This window comes from Diprion similis, chromosome 11 (genome assembly GCF_021155765.1).
Source record: "Diprion similis isolate iyDipSimi1 chromosome 11, iyDipSimi1.1, whole genome shotgun sequence".
NCBI classification, from domain to species: Eukaryota; Metazoa; Arthropoda; class Insecta; order Hymenoptera; family Diprionidae; genus Diprion; species Diprion similis.
Window position 1 is genome coordinate 8306803 of NC_060115.1, and position 23260 is coordinate 8330062.

The 23260-nt window shown below is 40.7% G+C and overlaps 4 protein-coding genes across 4 annotated transcripts; all 4 read left to right on the forward strand.

Moving 5' to 3' along the window:
* The first annotated feature begins 590 nt into the window (after positions 1–590).
* Positions 591–10468, forward strand: LOC124412496. The gene is made up of 5 exons (XM_046892398.1): positions 591–853; positions 6819–7615; positions 8442–8888; positions 9203–9466; positions 9819–10468. The coding sequence occupies exons 2-5, from the start codon at positions 6924–6926 to the stop codon at positions 10006–10008; spliced, it is 1593 nt and encodes a 530-aa protein (XP_046748354.1). The 5' UTR covers positions 591–853; positions 6819–6923; the 3' UTR covers positions 10009–10468.
* Positions 10469–11937: 1469 nt separating this feature from the next.
* Positions 11938–13956, forward strand: LOC124412324. Its single transcript, XM_046892099.1, has 4 exons — positions 11938–12534; positions 12651–13097; positions 13175–13438; positions 13566–13956. Exons 1-4 carry the CDS (start codon positions 12080–12082, stop codon positions 13699–13701), a joined length of 1302 nt encoding a protein of 433 aa, XP_046748055.1. The 5' UTR covers positions 11938–12079; the 3' UTR covers positions 13702–13956.
* A 1934-nt stretch (positions 13957–15890) lies between these two features.
* Positions 15891–17799, forward strand: LOC124412323. The gene is made up of 5 exons (XM_046892098.1): positions 15891–15963; positions 16042–16587; positions 16718–17164; positions 17244–17507; positions 17641–17799. The coding sequence occupies exons 2-5, from the start codon at positions 16133–16135 to the stop codon at positions 17777–17779; spliced, it is 1305 nt and encodes a 434-aa protein (XP_046748054.1). The 5' UTR covers positions 15891–15963; positions 16042–16132; the 3' UTR covers positions 17780–17799.
* Positions 17800–18419: 620 nt separating this feature from the next.
* Positions 18420–20901, forward strand: LOC124412762. Its single transcript, XM_046892879.1, has 5 exons — positions 18420–18615; positions 19206–19710; positions 19810–20256; positions 20348–20611; positions 20766–20901. The coding sequence occupies exons 2-5, from the start codon at positions 19247–19249 to the stop codon at positions 20899–20901; spliced, it is 1311 nt and encodes a 436-aa protein (XP_046748835.1). The 5' UTR covers positions 18420–18615; positions 19206–19246.
* Positions 20902–23260: the final 2359 nt, after the last annotated feature.

Consider the following 23260-nt stretch of genomic DNA (forward strand, 5'->3'; position numbering starts at 1 on the left):
CATGACGGATCGTATTCGATCACAACTAATACAATTATACCTAACGACGTTGTTAGTGCCAAAATAGAAAATAAAATGGGATCACAAAGGCATGAATCCAGCAGTGCAAAATCGAAGTACACGCGTAGTCTTGCGACACGTGGCTGACACGCAAGTGTAGAGTGAATTATTTAAGGCTTGGCGAGTCTAATTTTGTTGTTTGGCCAAAGCGCATGCCCCAGGTCATGTGGCGTCGTCGTCGAGTAGACGAGGGTCGGTCGATTCTGACGCTGGCGATGTGGAATCCCTTTTCATCTCGTACACAACAGAGTGAAAAACGGTGATCGCCTTGCCAGAGGCTACAGTGTCGCTGCGCAGCAGCATCCGGCAACAATTCCACGCACGCACGACACCACCGTGTGTAAACTCGCTTTTTCCCTTGGGTAATTCGCCGAGGCTTTTCCCTCTTTCCTCTCTCGTTACCTTTCATGCATACATTTTCCGCCCCAGTCGGCGCACTGCCTCTCGAGGCTACCGTTTCAGCTCCAGCTCCGAATCGCTAAATCTCGACTCCTTAGTTGGCTGCAGTCTTTCTCTCTTCGGTTCGGTTCAGTACGATTCGGTTTTGATCCGGTGAAGTAGTATTCGCGACGCTTCAGTGACGGAATCGTTCGCCTCGTCACTCCGACGTATCCGTCGCTCTGTTCAGTTCCACGTTGGTGATTCGGTGCTTTGAAAACGTGACTCTGGGCTTGGAAATCTCTCTATAAATGTCGCCGAGGAAGGAATTAAGGAGGACCGGAAGTCGAGCAAGAAGTACTTGGCTCCGTTGACCGGAAGTCGAACTGCTGTGAAAGCTCCCCGCGGTTAACCGGTGGGTATAAAATATAATGTGTGCATAGTTATGGCGATATTGTGACTGAAAAAATGATACTGCTACCGATTGCTCGTAATCAGTACTCGAATCTGTATAATACAGTGAGCTGGAGAAAAGTTTAGCCTCGACTTACGTGTTACGTTACGTTGGTATTTTGCGTCGTCACGTCGATTCAAACCTTGTGGTGTTGTGACTACCGACGAGATATCCGAAGAAATGTTGAGCCACTTAAAAAAAAATATCATGGCACGAAATAATTGCAGTGGCAGTGGATTAAATGTGAGGGAAAATTTTAAGTCGGAAGCTCTGTGCCAATAATTTTCCGAAGTTCGCATAGCTCGGATATTTTCTGATTCGTCGGTGTTATTTTAATCCACGACGCAGCTGCCGTTGTCGTAGTGAGTAATGCGACAAAACTTTCTTTGTCATTTGTCGACTTTGCCGTAACACGATGAACGAACCGAGGCAACGACTGCGCAAAAAGTTGTACTTACTGATAGTATTGTTCATGATACTCGTACCGTTTTATTGTTGGAATTTGAACGATGATTTGGGCGCAGAAAAGCTGGTCGTGAGTGTAAATCGGAACGGCCTGACATTTTGCGTTTAACGTGAAATCTTGGATGTTCTTTACTTTCCAAAAATTCCATAATTGTTGACGACGATATCCAATGAATAATTAAAAGTAATTGCACAACACGATGGTTACACCTGAAATGAATATAAATAAATGAATATTTGATCTGTGACGTAATAAATTTGAAATATTTAGTCATCGTATAGAGTTAAAAGCATGTGCTCGGGGCATTTAAAATTCGTGTAAACATCTAAACAAATTTCAATCTAAAATTTAATGAAGCTGAGAGAAAATACGCCCGCGTCCTTCACTGGAGTACCTGCAGCTACAAAATACACACTCATTCGTTTCGGTAAAATCTCGACATTCGAATTTCAAGTTCCAGTGAGCGGTTTTTTCGAGAATGGTACCGTTGCCCGTGATTCTTAAATTTTTCTTGCCGATTCGAGAGAGCGTCAGACGCGCAAATTCACTCGGATTACTTTATCGCATTGCGATTCAACGAACGATTACTTTGATCAATGCGAGAATGAACCCAGATTGTATATAAATGTCAGCTCGGCGTGTTTTACCGGCTTTATCAGCTGCTGTTCGTGTAATCAGAGAATCGGTTTGGAATTAGCACCTGTCACACGACCCAAGGCCATTACTTCACATTGCATAATGCAATCACTCGCAGATGAAATCACTGTCATTTCCGAAGCACATAATACGTGTGTATTCCTGCATGAAATTCATTTCGCAATCCAATCATTGAATCGGTTGCGTTCGTGCTGTGACAAGAAAGAAGAAGAAGAAGAAGAAAAAAAATTGCAACTGCGATATTTGCTAAAAAGTAGTCTAAACGTTGATAATAAATTTGACGCATCGTTCCTTCCTATTCGCGAAAAATTAGACCTTAATTTTACCATTAGCAGCCTGAGTAAATATTATTATTTGCCTGGATAGTTTATAAGTTTTAAAACTCTTGACCGCCGTGTGTTGGCGGTGTCGAAAAGCGAAGGTCAGCTCGGCAATTAGCAACTATTCCGCATAATAAAATCCAGTTTTTTTTTACTACACGAATTTACAGTCCATTCGCCAAGTTCACACAGCACTATTATGGCTCAGCAACCGGTTTCCACGTATGTGTGTGTGTGTGTGTGTAATAATCTTGACGTACGTACCTGCCTAAAGTGCACACCGCATACACACTTACCTGCTTAGTCGATGTAAAATTTTTCTCCTCGTTTTACGTTTTACATTTTGCGTCAACACATATGCGGCTCTGGTTGACATTCCTCGCTAGCTCATAGTCATTAAATTATGCAGTCTTATTTTCACGTGACACCAACGACACGCACGCATGCACGTGTGAGTGGTTCGTGTCTCTAGATCAAATACGAGGCCGGATCTAGCACAATTAGACACGGTGTAATATCTTGTTTATTAATGTTTATAACAACAAGCTAGAAATTTAATTGTACCTTTAATATTATGCAGGAACATCGTTGCTGACTCCCATGCATTAGTGAACGTTACATAATTTACGAAGACGTTGTTCGATCTCGTGATCTACGAAGGATTAAATTTGACAAAAAACGAATAGTATCGAGGCGGAATTTTTCATCGGCTCATTTCCACTCGTGCATTTTTACCGACGACTTTGCAATAGCTTGCAAACTTCCATAAGCTCGTTATCCGTGGCTTATCCAACCGTGTCGTAAGTCATACAAATTACCGGGCGTGGTTTGCATAGGAAAAAATGAAAAACCGTGTAAAAGTACGTTATGCAAATGGCGAAAATTGCAGGCTGCAAAGACCGTGCCGAGAAGAAGAAAGAAAAGTGGGAAAAAATAAGAAGGAAAGAAAACCAGGCAACGCGTCTCGTATAACTCTTGAAGGTGAATACATCGCCTTCGGATTCATGATACACATCTCGCCAGTTGATGTCAGTCTCTGCAAGAATTGCTGTAACCTTCGACGAGGCTAATGTCCATGGGTTCCGACCGTCGTCGGAGCTTCAGGCCGATCCGTTTGTTCCTCGCATGTTAGTCTGAGATGAACTTCTGTTCGGTGAGTTCCGCGATACGACCAGAGTTTGCAGCTTCCCGTTTTATCCGAAGTAGTTAGTCGTCACAGAGGGACGGTGAGTTTTTGAAAAACTTATAATCGTCGTTGGACCAACTCCAATTCATCGTTTTCCTCCTATGGATTTTCCGCCGCGAGGCTGCACGACGATTCGCCTTTTGTGCAAGTATATAAAGGAGCTGACGAACTGCGTATAATAACGCGGAAACGGGACCACCGTCACGAAACCGCGTAAACCGAGCTACGGCATGATCGACTAGAGTAAGGAGTGAAAAAGTTGCGACCCAGTTTCCGGTTGGATTATAAAACAGTTCTTTTACATCCTCGGCCGTGACACAATTATCTCGAAGAATATAGAAAATGAAGAAGAGGATTAAAGAGGCTGGGAGTGGCATTTTTTTTATTTTATTTTTCTTTTAAACAAAGAAAATTTCAAAAACGAAATCACGCGATCATTATCTCCATTAGATTTTTCAATTTATTGTTGCTCGAATTTACAGCCTTTTCTAATAACTAACTCCTCTTTAAGTAAGGACGAGCTACGGCTTCCGGTTTCTCAATAATTGCCAATTTCTAGGTTTGCAGGGCACACGATGCACGCGGTATAAGGAAACCGCGAGGCTTAAACCGCGTAGAATAATGACAAATTTTGTAATAATAAGTACAACTGAGATAATGGCATATAGTTTCAGTGCCGACTCGCGTACCTACTCTGGCGTCTCCGCTTTTTATCCCCGCGGGTTCTTTGTATTTATGCTAGTTTAAGCCGTTGTCACGACTCGTGGTTTTCGACGTTTTACTTACTTTTGCCATCCGATGCTCCGTCTTTCTTTTCCTCGTCCGTGGATCCCCGCTTCCACTAAGCCGAAGTGTTAATACCAGTTAACACATCGCCTTGTTCGCTTTGTCCCAGTTTTCCCTTCTAAGAGATGATTAATTCAACGCATATCTGATCGGCCTATTTTTGCTTCCTCTAAATTGTCTCGCCGCTAATTCTTTTCGCGGCAAATTTTGCCGACCTTTACGCTCTAGAATCGGTATATTATACACCGAATCGTATATATTCAAGGTGGTTTGGTTTAATTAGGTTTAGCTTGGTTTCACACACCGAAAAATTATTTTATCCAACATTGACATTGCAGCCTACATCGTTTTTATCTCTCCCGGATTTAGAGGTCTGGAAAGTATTCAAAATTTTATACAATAACTTGCTGGTGCGTTATTTCTATAGTTTGGAATGGCGGTCTGACGAAAAGATTAATATTCATGTGTATGAATACGTGTATATATCCATGTACAAATAGTAACCTACAGTGAAAAATTATCCCCGACAATAATCTGTTCCCTGCGTTGCGTATTCATTCAATTTTTGTTTCCTTAATTTCTTGCCTTCAACGAGACTGTGCAAAGTCTAAACGCGCACTTGCATGACATCTGCATAAGCATCGTTTGATTCATTATCGGTCAAGAGCCCGACATTGGAACAACTCAGCATCCAGTGAGAAAGTCTCTAAGACTTTCAAAAATTCATTTCAAGTTGACACGGTAAACTTCCGAACCGTTCTGTCCGTCGCTGATTTTATGCGGAAAGATTTTTCCCTCCTCTTCTTGTCCTTCTTCTTCCTCTTCTTCTTCTTCTTCTTCTTCTTTTTAGGATAAATGGCGAAAGGTCATCGCCACTCCTTTTTGCGTCTCGCTCTAGCCAAAAACTCGTTTCTGTGTTAATCTACGCACTAGCGTAGAGAACTCGCACGATTAAAGTGTGCCAAAAAATAAATAAACAAATAAAACAAAAAAAAAAAAAAAAAAAAAAAAAAAAAAACACATGTGTCTTAGCTCCACATTCGATAACTCGATTTTATGGGAGGCCAGGAATTAATAAAGTATATCAATTTCTTCGAACTTACGATGAAATCGTAATTCGAGGGAGATTACGAGCAGTAATTTGAAATCCTGAAAATTATTATCGTCCGTGCGAAATAACAGGTGTTTATTTTTTCACGCATTTATCTCAGGTTGATCAGATTAAGTAATAAGCTAATTGCATTTTAAGCTGATACTTCTAAATCGATTGAAAGCAAATTGTCACGTCACCATTGTAGCGACAACATCTTCGCTGAAACAAAGCGATTTTTGCGATTGAAAATGAGCCAATCAATTAATTTAGAGACGTTCGTTAATCCTGAATTTTTTCTTTCGCAATTAGAAAAGTCTCGGTGGTTGATCAATAGCTGATCTTTGACCCCTTTTCCGGATTTTGATCCAGTGGCACGCGATTCACGCACTGCGTTCAGGCGTTGCCCTTATCTATAGCAATATATATCTTCCTTCGAGATAAAAAGATGGATACGTCAACTAGGCGATGAGGAAAGGGAGATACGCGAGGTTTGATTCGCCTAAAGTAAAACGAGACTCAGTTACGCTCGCGCTACGAGAGTTGCGTTAACCGTTCTGCGCGATTAACGCGAGGTGAATTAATTTGTTCGCTAAAAATTAAAATGCGTCGTATAACGTGATCCTATGGATAGAAATATTAATCTACGTGAACAGCCATAGGAAGTGAGCAGAATCAGGTTTATTTCAAATTCATATCTTTAATGGTTGCCGGATTTTATTATTACGATAATTATCGTTACCTGATGCAAACGCGATACGCGTATCGACTACGTTATTTATACATATTTTGACAAGGCCGATCGTTACGTCTATATAAAAAGATACGACATTTCGGATTTGCCTCAAAATAATATTCTTATAAATTTTCCTAAACGACATATAATTATGGCATTAGACGAATTAAGCTTTTTTTAATGTCACTGAGAATTTTCAACATTTACCTATTATTTCAAAGAACAATCAATTGAATTCGGCAATCGATAGAAAAAAACATCGTTCGATTAATAGAGTCGATAAATCGATTGATAGATGAAGCTAATAATTTCACACTCCGACGTGTTGTTATAAAATACCGATCGTTGTTAAGTAAAAGTGAATACGATGGCAGCTTGTAACTACAGCAAATGACAGATCAAGTCTTTCAGCCTGTGGCTTATTGTTCCACCTTGAGCACATTTCGAGTTTTAGTATCTCACAGTGAGTCGTGCGATGCATTTCACAGAGTGGGAGCAAAGAACACACGAACACTAAATTCAGAAAATCATAAGAATATAAAGATGAAATTTTCAGTCCCTCAAACTTGAATCTATAATTTTGACAAATAAATTTGACGGAAGGATAAAATTATGGCAAGATTTAATATATTTAATCAACTAAAATATTAATCCTTGATAAAAATATTCTCTGCACGTGTTTCAGAATCGAAATTTGGCGTCAAGATCTTCCACCGATCATCCGATCTATGGTTATCAAAATTGTCGATCAATTCTCAACGGGCGGAATATTTGAAAAATCACTAGCAGAATGAAAATGGACAGAGACCCATCGGACGACTCGAAGGCGGAAAGTGAATCCTCGGACTTCGAGGAGCTCGGAGACGTCGCCTCGTCGAAGAGGATATTCTCGTCGTCGGATGGCGAACGAACGGAGATCGACGACAGCGACAACGACAGCGGGTTCGTGGGAGTTTCCCAGGGATCCTTGGACCGCCTCGACACCGTAACACCGGAAGTGCCCTGCGGCGAGACGAGCGGAAGTAGCCCCTACGACAGGGATGCGATCCTGTACGATTTGGCGAGTTCCGATTCTTCGTGGCAGGCCAGATTTATCGCGGGTGTTGAGCGGATGAAAAATGGCGGTGTGAAATCGGCCGATTCTCTTGTCAATTTCGAGCAGGATGTTGCAAATTTGACCGAGGAATGCCGGGAATCGATGATGGAGAAGCTGCGAGAGGCGTCGAAAGCCATTCCGGATTCGATGCTGCACTTGTGTACCGGCAGAAATCGGCCCGGCGATTGCGGCCGACCATCCGATGTCAAACCCGAATGGCTGGACATGGAGAAACTGAGAAGAGGACAGAAATTCGCACAGGAACACATGTTTCCCATATACTTCTCCGAGATGCTCTCCCTCTTCGCTCTCTTCAGCTTCGAGGATGGACTCAAACCGCTCATTATGACTGGGAGGTCCAGCACCCCGTTCACAGCATTCAAAAGGTAATAAAATCAGCCCGGAACGCTATTTTTTAATACCTTACTTCCCTCGATTTTATGCAGATAGTGTGCTCGTTGAAGATGCAAAAAAGTGTTGCAGAGTTTGAGAGTCTTTCTATGGTCTGTAGGACAAGTATGACATTTTGTCGAAACACTTTGTCAGAATTACCTTACACGGTTCCTTCAATATTAGTTACTATTCAATATCGAACACCGATTTCGAAAAAATTTTGCAAGTTTTTATTTTTGTATCCTGCAGGGCTTTTGTCTAATCTTTCTGTGATTTGACAAAGATTCAAATCGCTCAGAGCCTGGCCTAAATAAATATATATGTATATATATATTTGGGTATGTATAAGTTGAAATCGAATATATTCAATTGAATATATTAAGAGATCTCTGGCCTGAGCGAATTGATTGAGTTTGATCGAATCTTATTTCAATCGCAAGTATAACGTAGCTGAATCAAACGAATGAGTTAACTCTGTTTAAGCATTGTCAGCTTCACAGTGTCCAACACGATACGTGTCAAGGAGAAAAAAAATCTCTCCGTTAAATTCTAATTTGATGGTAAATTTATGACGTAATAAATGAATGAGAGATGTTTCGAATAGTACATTATCGTTGATCTCTAAAATATGGAAAAATTCTGTTTTAAGATTATTAGTCAAGTTTAGTGAAAGAATCGCAGAAAGGTGAAAAGTAAATCGAAAAAACATGTGATTAGAGATAATTTGGAAAATTTGTGGCGATTTGAATACAGAAACAATCATCAAGGATTATGGCTGAAAATCATTCTAATCGGGTTTCCGACGTCCAAAAATTTCAGATACTTGTCGACTGGACTGCGGATTCGGCATTGGTACACGGAGGACCTTTGGGCCAAAGGATCACCCGCGAGGAAGGACATCTTGACCGTGAGGATGATGCACGGTGCCGCAAAACGGAGACTCGACGCTTCGACAAATGCAGAAATAGACGCGGCGGCAAAAATTCCAAACGCATGCTGCCCGTCAAGGGAAATGCTGCTGAAGGACTTTGCCGAGACTTGTGAGGTCCCCGTGATCGGCCAGTGTCCTTACTTGCTCGAGCGGAACAACCCTGATCGACAAAAGGGTATAAATCAGACCGAAATGGCTCTGACGCAGTGGGGCTTTGTCGGCTTGATAATTTCCTACCCTAAGTGCCTGGGTGTTCATTACGCGACCGACGAGGACCTCGAGGCCTTCTGCCACTTGTGGAGGAGTATCGGGTACCAGCTGGGAATGGAGGACGAGTGAGTAGTAGCGAAAGACTTTTCGTTCTTTTCGATTCGACGTGAAGTTAGCAGCATACGTGGCTGAGCAATATGGCGACGAGAACTGAGTCGTGAGCGGATCGTTTTGGGGTTATTACGCGTACACGAAAGTAGGAAGAACTCAGTGCAAGCTGTTTATGGCTTAGTTTTTGATCCTGGAATCGATACACTGCAAAAAATACGAGGAAAAATATCATTAAAAATTAAATATGGCGCAGTTTGAGCGACGCGTCGATTCGCCACCAGATGTCACACCGCCACGTTCTTAATGCGAACTTTTTTTTTTACTGCAGGTACAACTTCTGTCGTGGAACCTTGGAAGAGATTCGACAACGGAGTAGCGATTTTCTCGAGACTTGGGTCAAGCCTAATTTACGAATCATCACTCCCGAGTGGGAACACATGATGAGGTGCATATTCACCGGGGTTAGCGTGTATCTACCCGGCGCCACTTACGAAACTTCTCTTCTTTACCTCACCGAAATTCTCAATCTCCAGATGCCACGGCTGTACGCTTCGCTGTCGTATAAAGATTGGATCAATCACAATCTCAGCAAGTAGGTTCCGGAGTTTGATGGTCTCACGATTAGAAAATAGATTTTTCGATAGAATGGAATCAATATCGATACCTTCACTACGATTTATTGTCTGCGAAATCACATTAGTTTTCCAAAAAGGATATTTCGAGGTGAAAACTCATTCCAAAATTCCATTCGCAAGACGCGGATTATCTTTTCTTCTGAGACACTCTGTGTCATGAGTTACAAATTCTTAGTACCGATTTTAAGATGTTTGTCAGATTTCGCAAGCCGTTTATAAACCAATTTCTTCCCTCGAAAATTTCCCCGCAGAATCTGTTCTAGTCCATAAAAGAATACAAATTCTGATTATCTTCTCGGTTTCTTGCAGGTCCCTCTTCTACTGCACGATCAAACTGCCGGGAATGAAGAGTTTGTTCAATGCTCTGTTGAACCGAACTCTAGATCGAGCGGAAAAATACACAAGTGAGGAAATCGACGCGATAAGAATCAAACTCTCCAATATTCCTGGGTTTCCAGATGCAGAGATGGTGGAGAATCAGGTCGCTACTGATTCTTGACATGTGACAGATCAAACTGAAACCGCGATGCCTGAAGATACTATAGGAAATAGTAAAATCGTTGATTTCGTTTTGAGCTCGGAACACGAGTCATATATTCTGTAGAGCACGGATGGACCTTATCACGAAAGAATTATTCCGTACGCTGGGCGTTACTCCGATAAATTATAATACGTATAATTGTAACAAAGTATGATATACTAAATACGCATATATTTAATAAGGTTAAGACAAAATGTATTATATATAGTATAGCGTGATAACGGAAACGACAAATCATAAACTTGAATCAAACTAAGCAATGTAAAACTGTGATATAATTAGCAAGGATTGTAAAGCAACACAAAGCAATGAATTAGTACAATACAATATATAAAGTTGCAGAATAACGTTAACGCGGGGATTTGAATCACAGGAACAAATCATTATTCGTAATTAAGAAACGTTTGATAAACAGAAATATTTTATTCTGTATTCAAGTAATTCCAACATCAAATCCCTTCGTGACCTGTATTTTGAGATATAATTTCTCTTTTTTCTTAAATAAAACTGATAACAAGTGTGTTTGTATGCTTACGTGCCTTTGCGTAATAATTCATCGTTAATGGAACCAGACGTACCTTAACTTGAAGTTATGAACAAAATCATAATAATAATAATTCCGCATTTCAAGCAAGGTTGAAACGAGTAAAAAGTTGTTGTCACCTTGTGGCGAAGAGTCATAAATCCACGAAACGAATGCCGCAGGTGCTTACGGTAATCAAGAAAATCCGAACTTAGAACTAGACAATAGCATCGGGAGAATGATTCTCCTATAATGTCTCTACCATGTTGTATAATGTTGAGTTCACCTATTACATTGACCCAGAATAATTACGTATGCGTAGCATTTGTCACATTCATTCTAATACAAGTCACAAATGGATCTGCATTTAGTTAAGACGCATGAAAGGATCACGTGGCGAGTTGTTCAAAAATAGCGTATTATGTACCAATAAGGACTGAAAGCGGGCTTTTTGATACCGTCAAATATCATTCATCTATCGTTCCAAAGGTAGTTGTCGTCGTCGAGAGTATCCGGATGACTTGATGCAGCGTTCCAATCTTTGCCAAAACTTATCTTTATTTTTCTTCAAAAATCAAAAATCCGACTTCTGTTGATGATTTTTGTACGATTTTTATTTTATGTGCTCTTTCGATTGCTCACAGACCGGTGACTGTCTGTTTAGACTCAAAATGCTTCCTGGATCCGTATCAGTCGGGTTTTTGTCAATGGATCTACAGTACTCGGTCCACCTTACGTTTAAAAAGCTGTTGACGATCGGATGATAACTATAATATTATTATTATGTTTCTATTTATTTTTATATTTCTGCATTTTTATATCTATTTATTTGGATCTATTTACGCGTCTAACTTTCGATAGTTTTGTTTTCTCTTTTCTTCTACCATCTTAGTTCAGGTTCAATTTTAATTTTCTTGCTTCCTCACTTTTTAGCTGACAAGTTATTCTCTATTTTGTCTACGTACCGATAAATTCCCGTCCGAAGAGACTTGTCACTCTACTAGTTCGTGTGAGTACCTGAGCATAGCCAACTATACAACGGATTTTTTTTATTATTATGGTATCGTATGGTGTAAAGGTAAGTTGACTACTGCGCGAATTTGAAGTTTGCTCCGTGGGGCGTGGGGTCAACTGGAGTAAGTGCCTGAGGTCATGGGAACTGTTTGGTTGATTAGCTCATGCATTCAGCCCCACTTTACATTGCCTCGATTAAATAGTTGCGTTTACCAAACAATCAAGCACTTGTTACTTGCCATTGTACTCGGTCAATTCTCAGTGCTGATCATTAACAATAAACCGTCAAGACTTGGGTGGAATTCGACCAGTAAGCGTGATTGGTAAGTCGTTTCATTTAATACAGAAAAGCAAGATCTTCGTTGGGAAGCGGTGCAATGTCGATCCATGGTGGCGTGAAGGACGGTGATTTTTCAGGGATCTCAGAAATCAGGATAATATCGCGACACTCCGACAGCTAATGAGAGAGAGGAGACGAACGGGATTGACGCGATGGAATCGTCGACAGCAACCGAAACGTACGACAGAGAGGCGATACTCCGCAAGCTCGCAGGTGACGAGTGCTTGAGAAAATATCTTCTGAACAGCGCCAGAGAATCGCGGAAGACCGAGACTCCGGAGACGAAGGCATTCGAGGAATCCGACGGCGAATGCCTGGAATCGGTTGTCGAAGAGCTGCGAGAATTTTTAAAGCTAGTACCGGACCGACTGCTGCACATGATGACAGGATTGTCTCGTCCCGGAGACTGCGGGAGACCCGCCGACCAAAAGCCCGACTGGCTCGACATGGAAAAGCTACGACGAGGTCAGAAATTTGCTCGGGACCACAAATTCTCACTATACATCGCCGACATGTTTTCCGTAATGTGTGCATACACCTTTCACGACACACTCAAGCTGATAATTCTAACTGGGCAGTCCAGCACACCGTTTACGGCCTTTAAAAGGTATATTATCCTTGTATCCTAGTCACCGCTGTAAGCATTGACGCTGAAAAGTTTTTTTAAACATCAGACAAAAATCTTGTTCGTAATATTGATTTCCGTATTTTTGAAACCCTAAGGTACAAGTCCGTGATGGTGAAGATTCAACACTGGTACTCTGACGATCCCTGGTCAAAGGGAACGAAAGCTTGGAAGGACATTTTGACTGTCAGAGCGTTGCATGTTGCTGCGAAACGTAGATTGAACGTTTCGACAAACGAAGAAATAGACAATGCCACAAAAATTCCAAACATGTCGTGTCCGACGCATGATATATTGCTAAAAGATTTTTCCGATGCTTGTGAGGTTCCTGCGGTCGGTCAGTGTCCTTTTCTGGTGAAGCCGACCGATCCTGATCGACCCAAGAGTTTCAATCAATTTGAAGCGTCGTTTGCGCAGTGGCAGTTCGTCTGGCTGGCGATCTGTTACCCTGAACACCTCGGAATTCATAACGCTACGGACGAAGACTTCGAAGCTTATTGTCATTTGTGGAGAAGCATCGGCTACCAGTTAGGAGTGGAAGACGAGTAAGTAAAGCAAAAATACGTGCGATGCATCGATCTCTTTTTCGCGTTAACCACATTGAACCCGAAACTTTTTTTAGGTACAACTTTTGCCGTGGCTCTCTCGCCGAAATTCGACAATGTGGTCGCGATTTTATTGAGTTGTGGGTGAAGCCTCATCTGCGAGAAGTGATGCCTGAGTGGGAGCACATGATGAGATGCATATTCGATGGTTTCAAACGCGCTTCTCCGTACATCAACTTCGAAACTTCCCTTCTCTTCGTTTGCGAAATTCTTGATCTGAAAATGCCGCGGCTCTACTCGTCGCTGTCTTACAAAGCCTGGATCAATCACTATCTCATGAAGTTAGTTCCAATTCTTTTAATTCATTTTCTACTATCTACAGAGAACGCAGATCAGAATGATACTGAGAGTCATCCCTACCGATTTCACGAGTCACCATATCCTAACGCACTTTTCTTTTTATTTCAGGTCTTTGTTTTACTACGGAATGAAACTGCCGAGTGTTGTCGATTTCATTAATACCAAGCTGCAACGAACTTTGGATCAGAGCGAAAGACTCAGCCCGGCGTCGTTGGAGAAATTACGAATTAAGTTAGGAGGATAGTTTGGGAGTTACCTGCTTAATTTTTTAGGAAGATGATAGTTGTATTCACACATTGGGAATAAGGGTGTAATTATTATAATCTGTGATATCAGCGATGACAACGGAATGGTTTAGGGTGGGCACACATCACGATACTTAAGTTTATAATATTCAAAGCAACATAAGAGTTGGTTAGATAATTACAGAAATGAAGAAATAAACTCGAGTCAAAGGAATTACCACGTCGATTAGTCAAATATTGTCGATTAAATTCACAAGCGTTAAATCAGTCGAGTTTGTTAGAAGAGGTAGCAATACACAATTAGTCAACAAGAATAGTTGGCAAGATTTTTGATAGAATAAAGAGTAAAAAAGACAAGGTGAAACTAACAAAGGAATTCTGATTCATAATTAACGAGAGAATATAAAAGTATGAGAGTGAAGGATTTCAAAAAGGGTTCGCAAGATAAAGAAAAACACTAAACACACCTGATTACGATAAGCAGAACTCGAATTAGCAGTGGAATACGATATTACAAGAAACATGAAAAATATAACAGGTAACAAGCAATATGAAATTAGTAATTCGAATACTCATTACGCTCGGATGTACTCCAAGGAATTCGATTTACGAAGCAGATCTAGCATAAAATTACAAGAAAATCCTAGAAAAAGGCGTACAAAAGCAGAAGTCTTACCTTAGCCGGTGACTCAGGCACGCAGACACTGATTTTAAATTAAATCAAACTTATCGGCAACAGAAGAAAGTTTTATAGGAAGGTAATTCAAGGGAAGAAAGAAGCTAACCGATAGAGCAAACGGTAGAACGATAAAGGAGATGATGACGGTAGAACAAGCGATAGAAATAGTAATAAGGAAGAAGGAAAGTAAAATTAACTGAAAAAAACCTAAATTAACGAGAGTATAAGTAACAGCGAAGCTGTCTCCTGATGGGTTGAGGCTTGCAACCCGAAACCAGTCAATAACGTGGCCAGAGATGACTCGGAAATAAAGTCTTATTTGCATAAAAGGAATAAAAGTCGATTATTCCCGTGACTTTATATGAAAAAACAAGAATGAGGATTAGAGGATGAAATATGGAACGAAATAAATGAATCCAAACACTCAATTGGGCAAAAAAAAATACTTGCAATTTATTGGATTGTAGGGGAAAAGCCGAGGATGCATAAAAAATCCTTGTTAGTACAGTAATGAGCTTGTGTCAAGAGTTTACGAGGTGTTAGTGTACGATCAATGGTTGTGTCTCGTATCTGGAGAGCTGCCGTGAAATTCGGGGGCCTGAAGGGGTGAATCTACTGTTTGTAATTGGAGTGAAGAGGAACAGAGATGAGGAGAATAAGGATATCTAAGAGGACCCGCGGAGATGTTATCGTTAGCGTAGACCCGATCAGACTGAACTCTCCGAGCGTCGAATCCCGGTAATTTATCTATTCTTCCAACGATCAGCGCCATCTTTCGGGATCAACGACGAAAGGATTGATTCGGTCTGACGAGACGTGTATTTGTGGGCCTACGTTTGATAGTGACTCTGCTTTGATAGCACTAGACATACCACAACTCAGAATGATGAGTAAATTCTTAAATCTCAAACGGTACACTGATTGCGAATTGGTACCAGCGAGAATTTCAGCACCCTGGCATTTGCTCTTAGAACCACGGTGATGTGGTTTTTTTTTTATCCTGGGCTCTTTTTCTCCCACTTGGGAATTTTCAAGAATTTAAAAAAAATTTAGATAAACAATTTCAGCTGCCTACTTGATATTTCAATAGTTCGCATCATCAAATTTTCATGTAGTTAAACAGTAGGAATTGTTTAGCAACGAAAAATTCCCGAGACATTTAATTAGATGCATAGAACATGTGACGAGCGCAGGTAAATTACTATAAATTAGGTAGTACTCTGCTTATTTCCTCATTCTCCCAAGTATAACGATTCGGTATACGTACACGTGTATCAATCGTAATTATGTATTCACTAAGGTGAAAAAAGTTACGGTAAGTCTTTTCGACTAGTGTTGACTACTGCGCAAGTTTGAAGTTTGCTCCGTAGGGTCAATTAGAGGAAGTGCCTGAGGTCATGGGAACTGTTTGATCGGTTAGCTCATGCATTCAGCCCCACTTTACATTGCTTCGATTAAATAGTTGCGTTTGCCAAACAATCAAGCACTTGTTACTTGCCATTGTGCTCCGTCAATTCTCAGTGCTGATCATTAACAATAAACCGTCAAGACTTGGGTGGAATTCGACCAGTAAGCGTGATTGGTAAGTCGTTTCATTTAATACAGAAAAGCAAGATCTTCGTTGGGAAGCGGTGCAATGTCGATCCATGGTGGCGTGAAGGACGGTGATTTTTCAGGGATCTCAGAAATCAGGATAATATCGCGACACTCCGACAGCTAATGAGAGAGAGGAGACGAACGGGATTGACGCGATGGAATCGTCGGCAGCAACCGAAACGTACGACAGAGAGGCGATACTCCGCAAGCTCGCAGGTGACGAGTGCTTGAGAAAATATCTTCTGAACAGCGCCAGAGAATCGCGGAAGACCGAGACTCCGGAGACGAAGGCATTCGAGGAATCCGACGGCGAATGCCTGGAATCGGTTGTCGAAGAGCTGCGAGAATTTTTAAAGCTAGTACCGGACCGACTGCTGCACATGATGACAGGATTGTCTCGTCCCGGAGACTGCGGGAGACCCGCCGACCAAAAGCCCGACTGGCTCGACATGGAAAAGCTACGACGAGGTCAGAAATTTGCTCGGGAACACAGTTTCTCACTATACTTTGGCGAGATGGCTTCCCTGACGTGCACGTACTCCTTTCCGGACACACTCAAGCTGTTGATTCTGACTGGAAAGTCCAACACGCGTTTTTTGGCCTTCAAAAGGTACTCCTAGTTATGGCCTCTAAGCACTGTCGGCGTTTCTTCAGTCAACGCTGTCACTGAACAGTTTTCTTAATAAAGAAGACAAAAATTATGTCCATAATATTGATTCCCGATTCTTGAAAACTTCAAGGTGGGCATCAACTGCGATACGGTTTCACCATTGGTACTGTTACGATCCCTGGTCCAAAGGAACGAAAGCTTGGAAGGACATTTTGGCCGTTAGAGCGTCCCACGCTGCTGTAAAACGCAGAGTGGATGCTTCTACAAATGAAGAAACGGACGACGCTGCGAAAATTCCAAACATGTCGTGTCCGTCGCGTGATATATTGCTGAAAGATTTCTCCAATGCTTGTGAAGTTCCTGGGGTTGGCCAGTGTCCTTTTCTGGTGAAGCCGAACGATCCTGATCGACCCAAGGGTCTCAATCAATTTGAAATGTCGTTCACGCAGTGGCAACTTGTTGGATTGGTCGTCTGCTACCCACAGCATTTCGGAATTCATAACGCTACGGACGAAGACCTTGAAGCCTATTGTCATTTGTGGAGAAGCATCGGCTACCAGCTGGGAACGGAAGATGAGTGAGTCGAGCAAAAATTTATATGATGCATTATTCGCGTTTTTTCGTCAGCAATGGTAAGCCCGCAACTTATTTTTCAGATTCAACTTTTGCCGTGGCAATCTCGATGAAATTCGAAAATTGAGTCATGATTTTCTCGAAATCTGGGTGAAGCCTAATTTGCGAGAAGTGACCCCTGAGTGGGAGCACATGACGAGATGTGTGTTCGATGGTTTCAAACACCTTTTGCCGTACATCGGCTTCGAAACTACCGTTCTCTTCGTTTGCGAAATTCTTGATCTGAAAATGCCGCGGCTCTACTCGTCGTTGTCTTATAAAGCCTGGATTAGCCACTGTCTTATGAAGTGAGTCCAAATCGTTCCAATCCATTATTTTTTCGCAGTAGAAAAGACAGATCAGCATTCAAATGAAATTAATCTTTATCATTATCACAAGTCACAATATCTGATTGTGAGTTAATGTTTCTCGTTATTTCAGATATTTCCTTTACTATGGGATGAAACTCCCGAGGGTTGTCGATTTCATTAATACGAAGCTGCAACGATTCTTGGATATAGGCGAAAGACTCAGCCCCTCGGCTTGGGAAAAGATACGAATTAAAGTAGAAGGATGTTAATTTGATTACCCGATTAGTTTTGGGCGAAGTTCATTGTATTGTTACTTAATTAAGAATAAGGGTACACCTATCATAGTCAATAAGACCAGCGCTGACAATGAAAACTCTTCAGGTGGACACACAATTGACAATACCATAATTCATAAAATTCAAATCTACCTAATAGTAAATTTTATCCTGTTAGTTACTTAAGGTTAATTAAAAAAGTGACTATCTAATTGACATGGAATTTCGGTTAATAAATGGATGTAAGGGAAATATACGTATAGTTAATCATGCAAGAATAAATATTAAGTTTTTGTTACGGTTATTAAGACTCGGGTGAAAATGGAAATCATGCAGAATCGTTGTGATACTAATCCTTTTGCAAAACCTGGATCAATCAGTGTCTTATAAAGTAAGCTCGAATTGTGTCATCCTGTTATTTTCTCACTAGAGGAGAGACAGAGGAGAATCGAAGTGAAAATGTAAATAAAATTTGAGAACTAACCGGAGAATCACCTGTTTGATTTTGGATGAAAGTGCCAATTTTGTCAAAAGATAGGATGTAGGATTTCCAGCATTACATTACGATTGCACATATTTCACGTGAATTTTCACAAATTCAGATGCTGCGATCATAAAATAAAGAGATATCGTGATGTTCACATGAGTCAAATCATCCTGGCTGCGAGGTCAATGAAACAGCTGATTAGTCGCTGACACATTAGCATAAGTAAGTAGGATAAATAGCAAACTACATCAGTTAGATCACAGCAGCGTATGAGCGAATGAAAAAGTGTGTCGCAACATATAATGATACAAGTTAATTACGTCTCGGAGCAGCTGTAATTAAAGTAAGTATCACAATTTTATCATACAGCTTCCCTGAGAAAAAGTTTTTGCACTTGCTTTACGACATGAAGCTTGATAATTTTCCAATTTCTTGTATCTTATAATTCGGGACTAAAATGTCACGTGAGAAATGAGAATGACATTTGAGGGTGAATATCTGTATAACTAGAAAACTCCATTTCTTCAATCGTAGCAATTTATGTTTTTTGTATGTCCAGATACGCTTCTTATCGTTCCTCTTGGAAACGTCGTAAGATTGTGTTCTGCATAGAAAGTAAATATAGTGACAATGGGCATGTATACGAGATGAATCATTATCACGAGTTCGCGATATTTTGCTTATCTGTGTACGATTTCACCGGATGTTTCCAATGGGCGTATCCTATGAATAGATCTGGTTATCGCTGGAAAACAACCAAGTGTACTTACGCTTAGTCACTAGAATTCGCCGAAGCAGAAAACTATTTTTTCTACTCAACGAACTAATTTTGTCATTCACTGGCAAAGATGATAATTTTTTTCTATGTTTGTAACTGATAGGGATAAAGACCTCGTAAAATTTTTACCCGCAATGTATCTCCACCACATTTAGGCTGCAGTGTAACTTTTGAAGAGCGTAATGGGCATGAAAAGATGGATGAAATTCCGGGAACTCAATCTTCAGAATCAAACGAAACGTATGACAGAGAGACAATTCTTCTGAACTTAGCGACCGACGAACATCTGAGAACGTATATCTTGAAGCAAGAAAATCCCGAGATTTCAATGACTCGCAGGACATCGAGACCAACCGAAAATGAATGTCGAGAAACGGTTACCGAAGAGTTGCGAAAAGTTCTGATCGCTGTTCCAGACACCATGCTTCACCTTTTAACAGGGTGGACTAAACCTGCGGACTGCGGGCGACCCGCTGATCAAAAGCCCGACTGGCTCGATATGGAAAAGCTTCGAAGAGGCCAGAAATTCGCTCAGGATCACAGTTTCTCAATTTACATTGCCGAGATCCTCTCCTGGTTCGCAACGTACACTTTTCAAAGCTCTCTCAATCCAGTGATTATAACAGGAAAAACTAGCTCGCCGTTCGCAGCTTTCAAAAGGTATCTGTATGGGGTAGCGAGTTGAAGTTTGTCTTGGAAGGCTGTGATCCTTAGAATAAATTTTGAATCTTTAGTCTGGAATTTTTAACCACAATTAAGGTTCTTGTCTACGTCTCTGCGGATTCGGCATTGGTGCACTCAGGATTTATGGTCGAAGGAGACAGCAGCTTGGAAGGACATTTTGGCTGTGAGAAGGATGCATGCGGTAGTAAAACGCAGGATGGACACTTTTACGAAAGAAGACAGAGACGCCGCAGCTAAGATACCCAAGCCTTTTTTCATCTCGCGTAAAATATTGCTTGAAGATTTTCCCGAGGCCTGTAAGACCCCAGCAATCGGCCAGTGTCCATTATTGATAGATCAGAACAGTCCTGATCCACCCAGGAGTTTCAATCAGACCGACATGGCCATCACGCAGTGGGGCTTTGTCGGTTTGATAGTCTCCTACCCTGAAGCTTTTGGGGTTCATTACGCGACGGATGAAGACCTCGAAGCCTATTGCCACTTATGGAGAAGCATCAGTTATCAATTGGGAATGGAAGACGAGTGAGTCTGAGTAAATTCATTCAGAGCTCATCACTCTATTTTTTCAGTTCAATATCAATCTTGCGATTAACTGTGTGCATTTTTTTCGCAGCTTCAATTTTTGCCGTGGTACTCTTAAGGACATCCGAAAACGGAGTAACGACTTCATCGAAGCATGGGTGAAGCCTCATCTGCGAGAGGTTACCCCGGAGTGGGAACATATGCTGAGATGCATATTCAGTAGTCTCAACCTTTTCATGCCCAATATCACGTTTGAAACAGGTCTTCTCCAATTTACGGATATTATAAATTTGAAAATGCCGCGGCTCTATTCTTCGCTTTCTTATAAGCAATGGATCGGCTACTATGTCACAAAGTAAGCTTGCATTTTTAAAGACCGTTGTTCTGTTTTATGATAGGTGAAAATACATCCAGTCAAGATTTCTTATTATTGGAGTAAATGCCGGTGAGGTATCAAAATTGAATTGATTTTTTTTTTTATTTTATCGGTAAATTTTTCTTCATTTCAGGTACTTTTTTTATTACGCAACCAAATTACCAGGAGTAATAAAACTTGCGAATACTTTTCTGAACCGATCACTCGATGACTGTCAAAGAATGTCCCCTCAGGAGATGGAAGCGATACGAATCAAGTTGGAGAAGTAGTCGGATAATTATCTAATAATTAAACTAATAAGTTTAAAAATAAAAAGATGATAAATTATTTTCTATTATCACAAAGGAGTAGAGGATAATGTATTTTTTATAAATATGCAATATTATTTTCTTCTTTCGTATCGATTGACCTGAACATAATTACTGTTTCAAATTAAATGGAATACATCAATTCAATATCAGTATACATCACAATTGTTTTGTATAATGATTGTTAATGATAGCAATTTATACAACCAAAATAAAACAGTTGATGAGAAACAGTGCCGCGTAAGAAGTTAATAAAAATTCAACGGGTGATGTAGTTTCATTTTTTCGGTTTGAAAAATATTCTTTTGTCAAGTTCTGTTCATTTATTTTCGTATTCATCAATTTTGGACATTGAATCCCGGTCAGAAAAGAAAAGCTATTGCCAACGTCTTTCTGTCTTTGTCTACAAATGTAAAAGGAACAACAGAGTATACCTATACAGGTCAGAAACCGATATGCACTTACATTCCATTACGTAGAATATGAATTCTAAAAACCCATTTCGCGTCAAAGGGCACTACTAAATGTGGGATAAGACAAGAATGCCAATACAGCAGGGAAACGCTACCTGGCGCAGGCTCAATGCGAATTACCTATTTCAGTGGAATTCCTATCGATCAAAAACTAGGCAGTAAAATATCTCAGCAGGATTTTCCTGCCTATGAAAATCCAGAATGGCGATATAAGGTTCCTCTTGGGCGATTGAAATGATGGCTGAGAATTTTACCCTCACCAGACCCTGACTATCGTTATAAAGTCCAAAACGATTCAAAATGCAATATTGAATTTAGGAGTAATTGCATCGTAGACGCTCACCTGGATAATGCATATTGCACAGTCAAGATTGCATTGTACGAAATGCTGCAGTTAATTCGCTTTTTATTAAATTTTGCTATATTTATACGCTCACGCGCCGTGTTACACGCAACTGTAGTTACACGCGTGTATGAGATTCGACAAGTCGCTTGCATTCTGAGATGCACTACACAAGCCTGTAGGATGGCGCTATCTGTAAACCACTTTTTTAACTGAGCCATCGCTGCGCGGGAATACATTCGGTTCCTTGAAATCAATGAACATTTTAATTATTGCCTCAAAACACATTGTTAATAATTTACTAATCGGTTAAACACGATCCAGTATCATTCAAAAATACAGAATAAAAATTATGACGAAATCCATTTCGGAGATATTAGCTTTGCTCGTGTGCAATCAGATATGAAACGAATTGACAAATCGATTCGTAGAACGAAGAAGCAACAGTTTTCGCGTAACAATTTGCAACTCAGGTATTCAAATCTGAGAACCAACACAATTATCGCCAATTGCAAGAAAGTAGGTAGAAGTACGTGCATCATATATTTTGGTGAGTTAAATTTTTGTTGGACTATCGCCACGGAACCTTCTTGACCATGAGTCATTCCTATAACTGTTGCACTATTGCAGCCTCGCTAATTTACACGTCCTGCAATGGCGTGCGGTGAATTGGTATCCACATTTTGAATGCATTCGTTCGAATAATTGAATAATTCGTCTTGAAGTCAAAGCGAAAACTTTGAGATGGGCAAAAAATGTTAATATTAAAAAAAAAGCTCTGAAAAATCGTTTGATAGTGACTCGAACAACCGGATTTTCTCCTCGACTCGCAACTTGGATCTGGACAGTCTTTCCAAGCATACATACGTAACGATCTTTAAATTACATCGTACAATTCTATTTGCGCAGTTTGTCCTTAGACTTGACCCCTCGCAGTCCGCGAAGAGCTTTACTCCCACTGTAAGAAATCTCTTTGGAGAGAATTGCGCGAGCCTATATTTACAATAAGGCACGTTGTAAATCATCGCGATAGATCTGCGTTAGCGCAGAATAGAGCACATAGATCGTACCGACAGAATCGGTAAGCATGCAACGTATTACAGCTCATACGTTTTTACATTAGTTATAGGTATATGATGACCGTGTGTATACCTGCATGCGTTACACATGCGGGCTGGTCAATGTCATCAGATGCAAATAAATTCAATACGTAATCCAATGACACGTTCTCCGCGCTAAACACGAGATATTCAGGATGCGGACAGGTTGCGCAATGTAGTGCTTTCAGGTATATCGCATTACCCGACAAACTTCACACCCACGTTGCTATTGCAATACCTACATCTATTCAGATATGTTTGTCTTTCTTCTTCGTTCCATTCTCGGGACTCACTTTCAAAGTCGTGAAGTGTCTTTGTAATTACTTGTCACGTTGTGTGAAATATGTGTGCAAGAAACTAATTCAATATTATTCAAGAATGAATTTTGGCTCTCGACGCCGGCG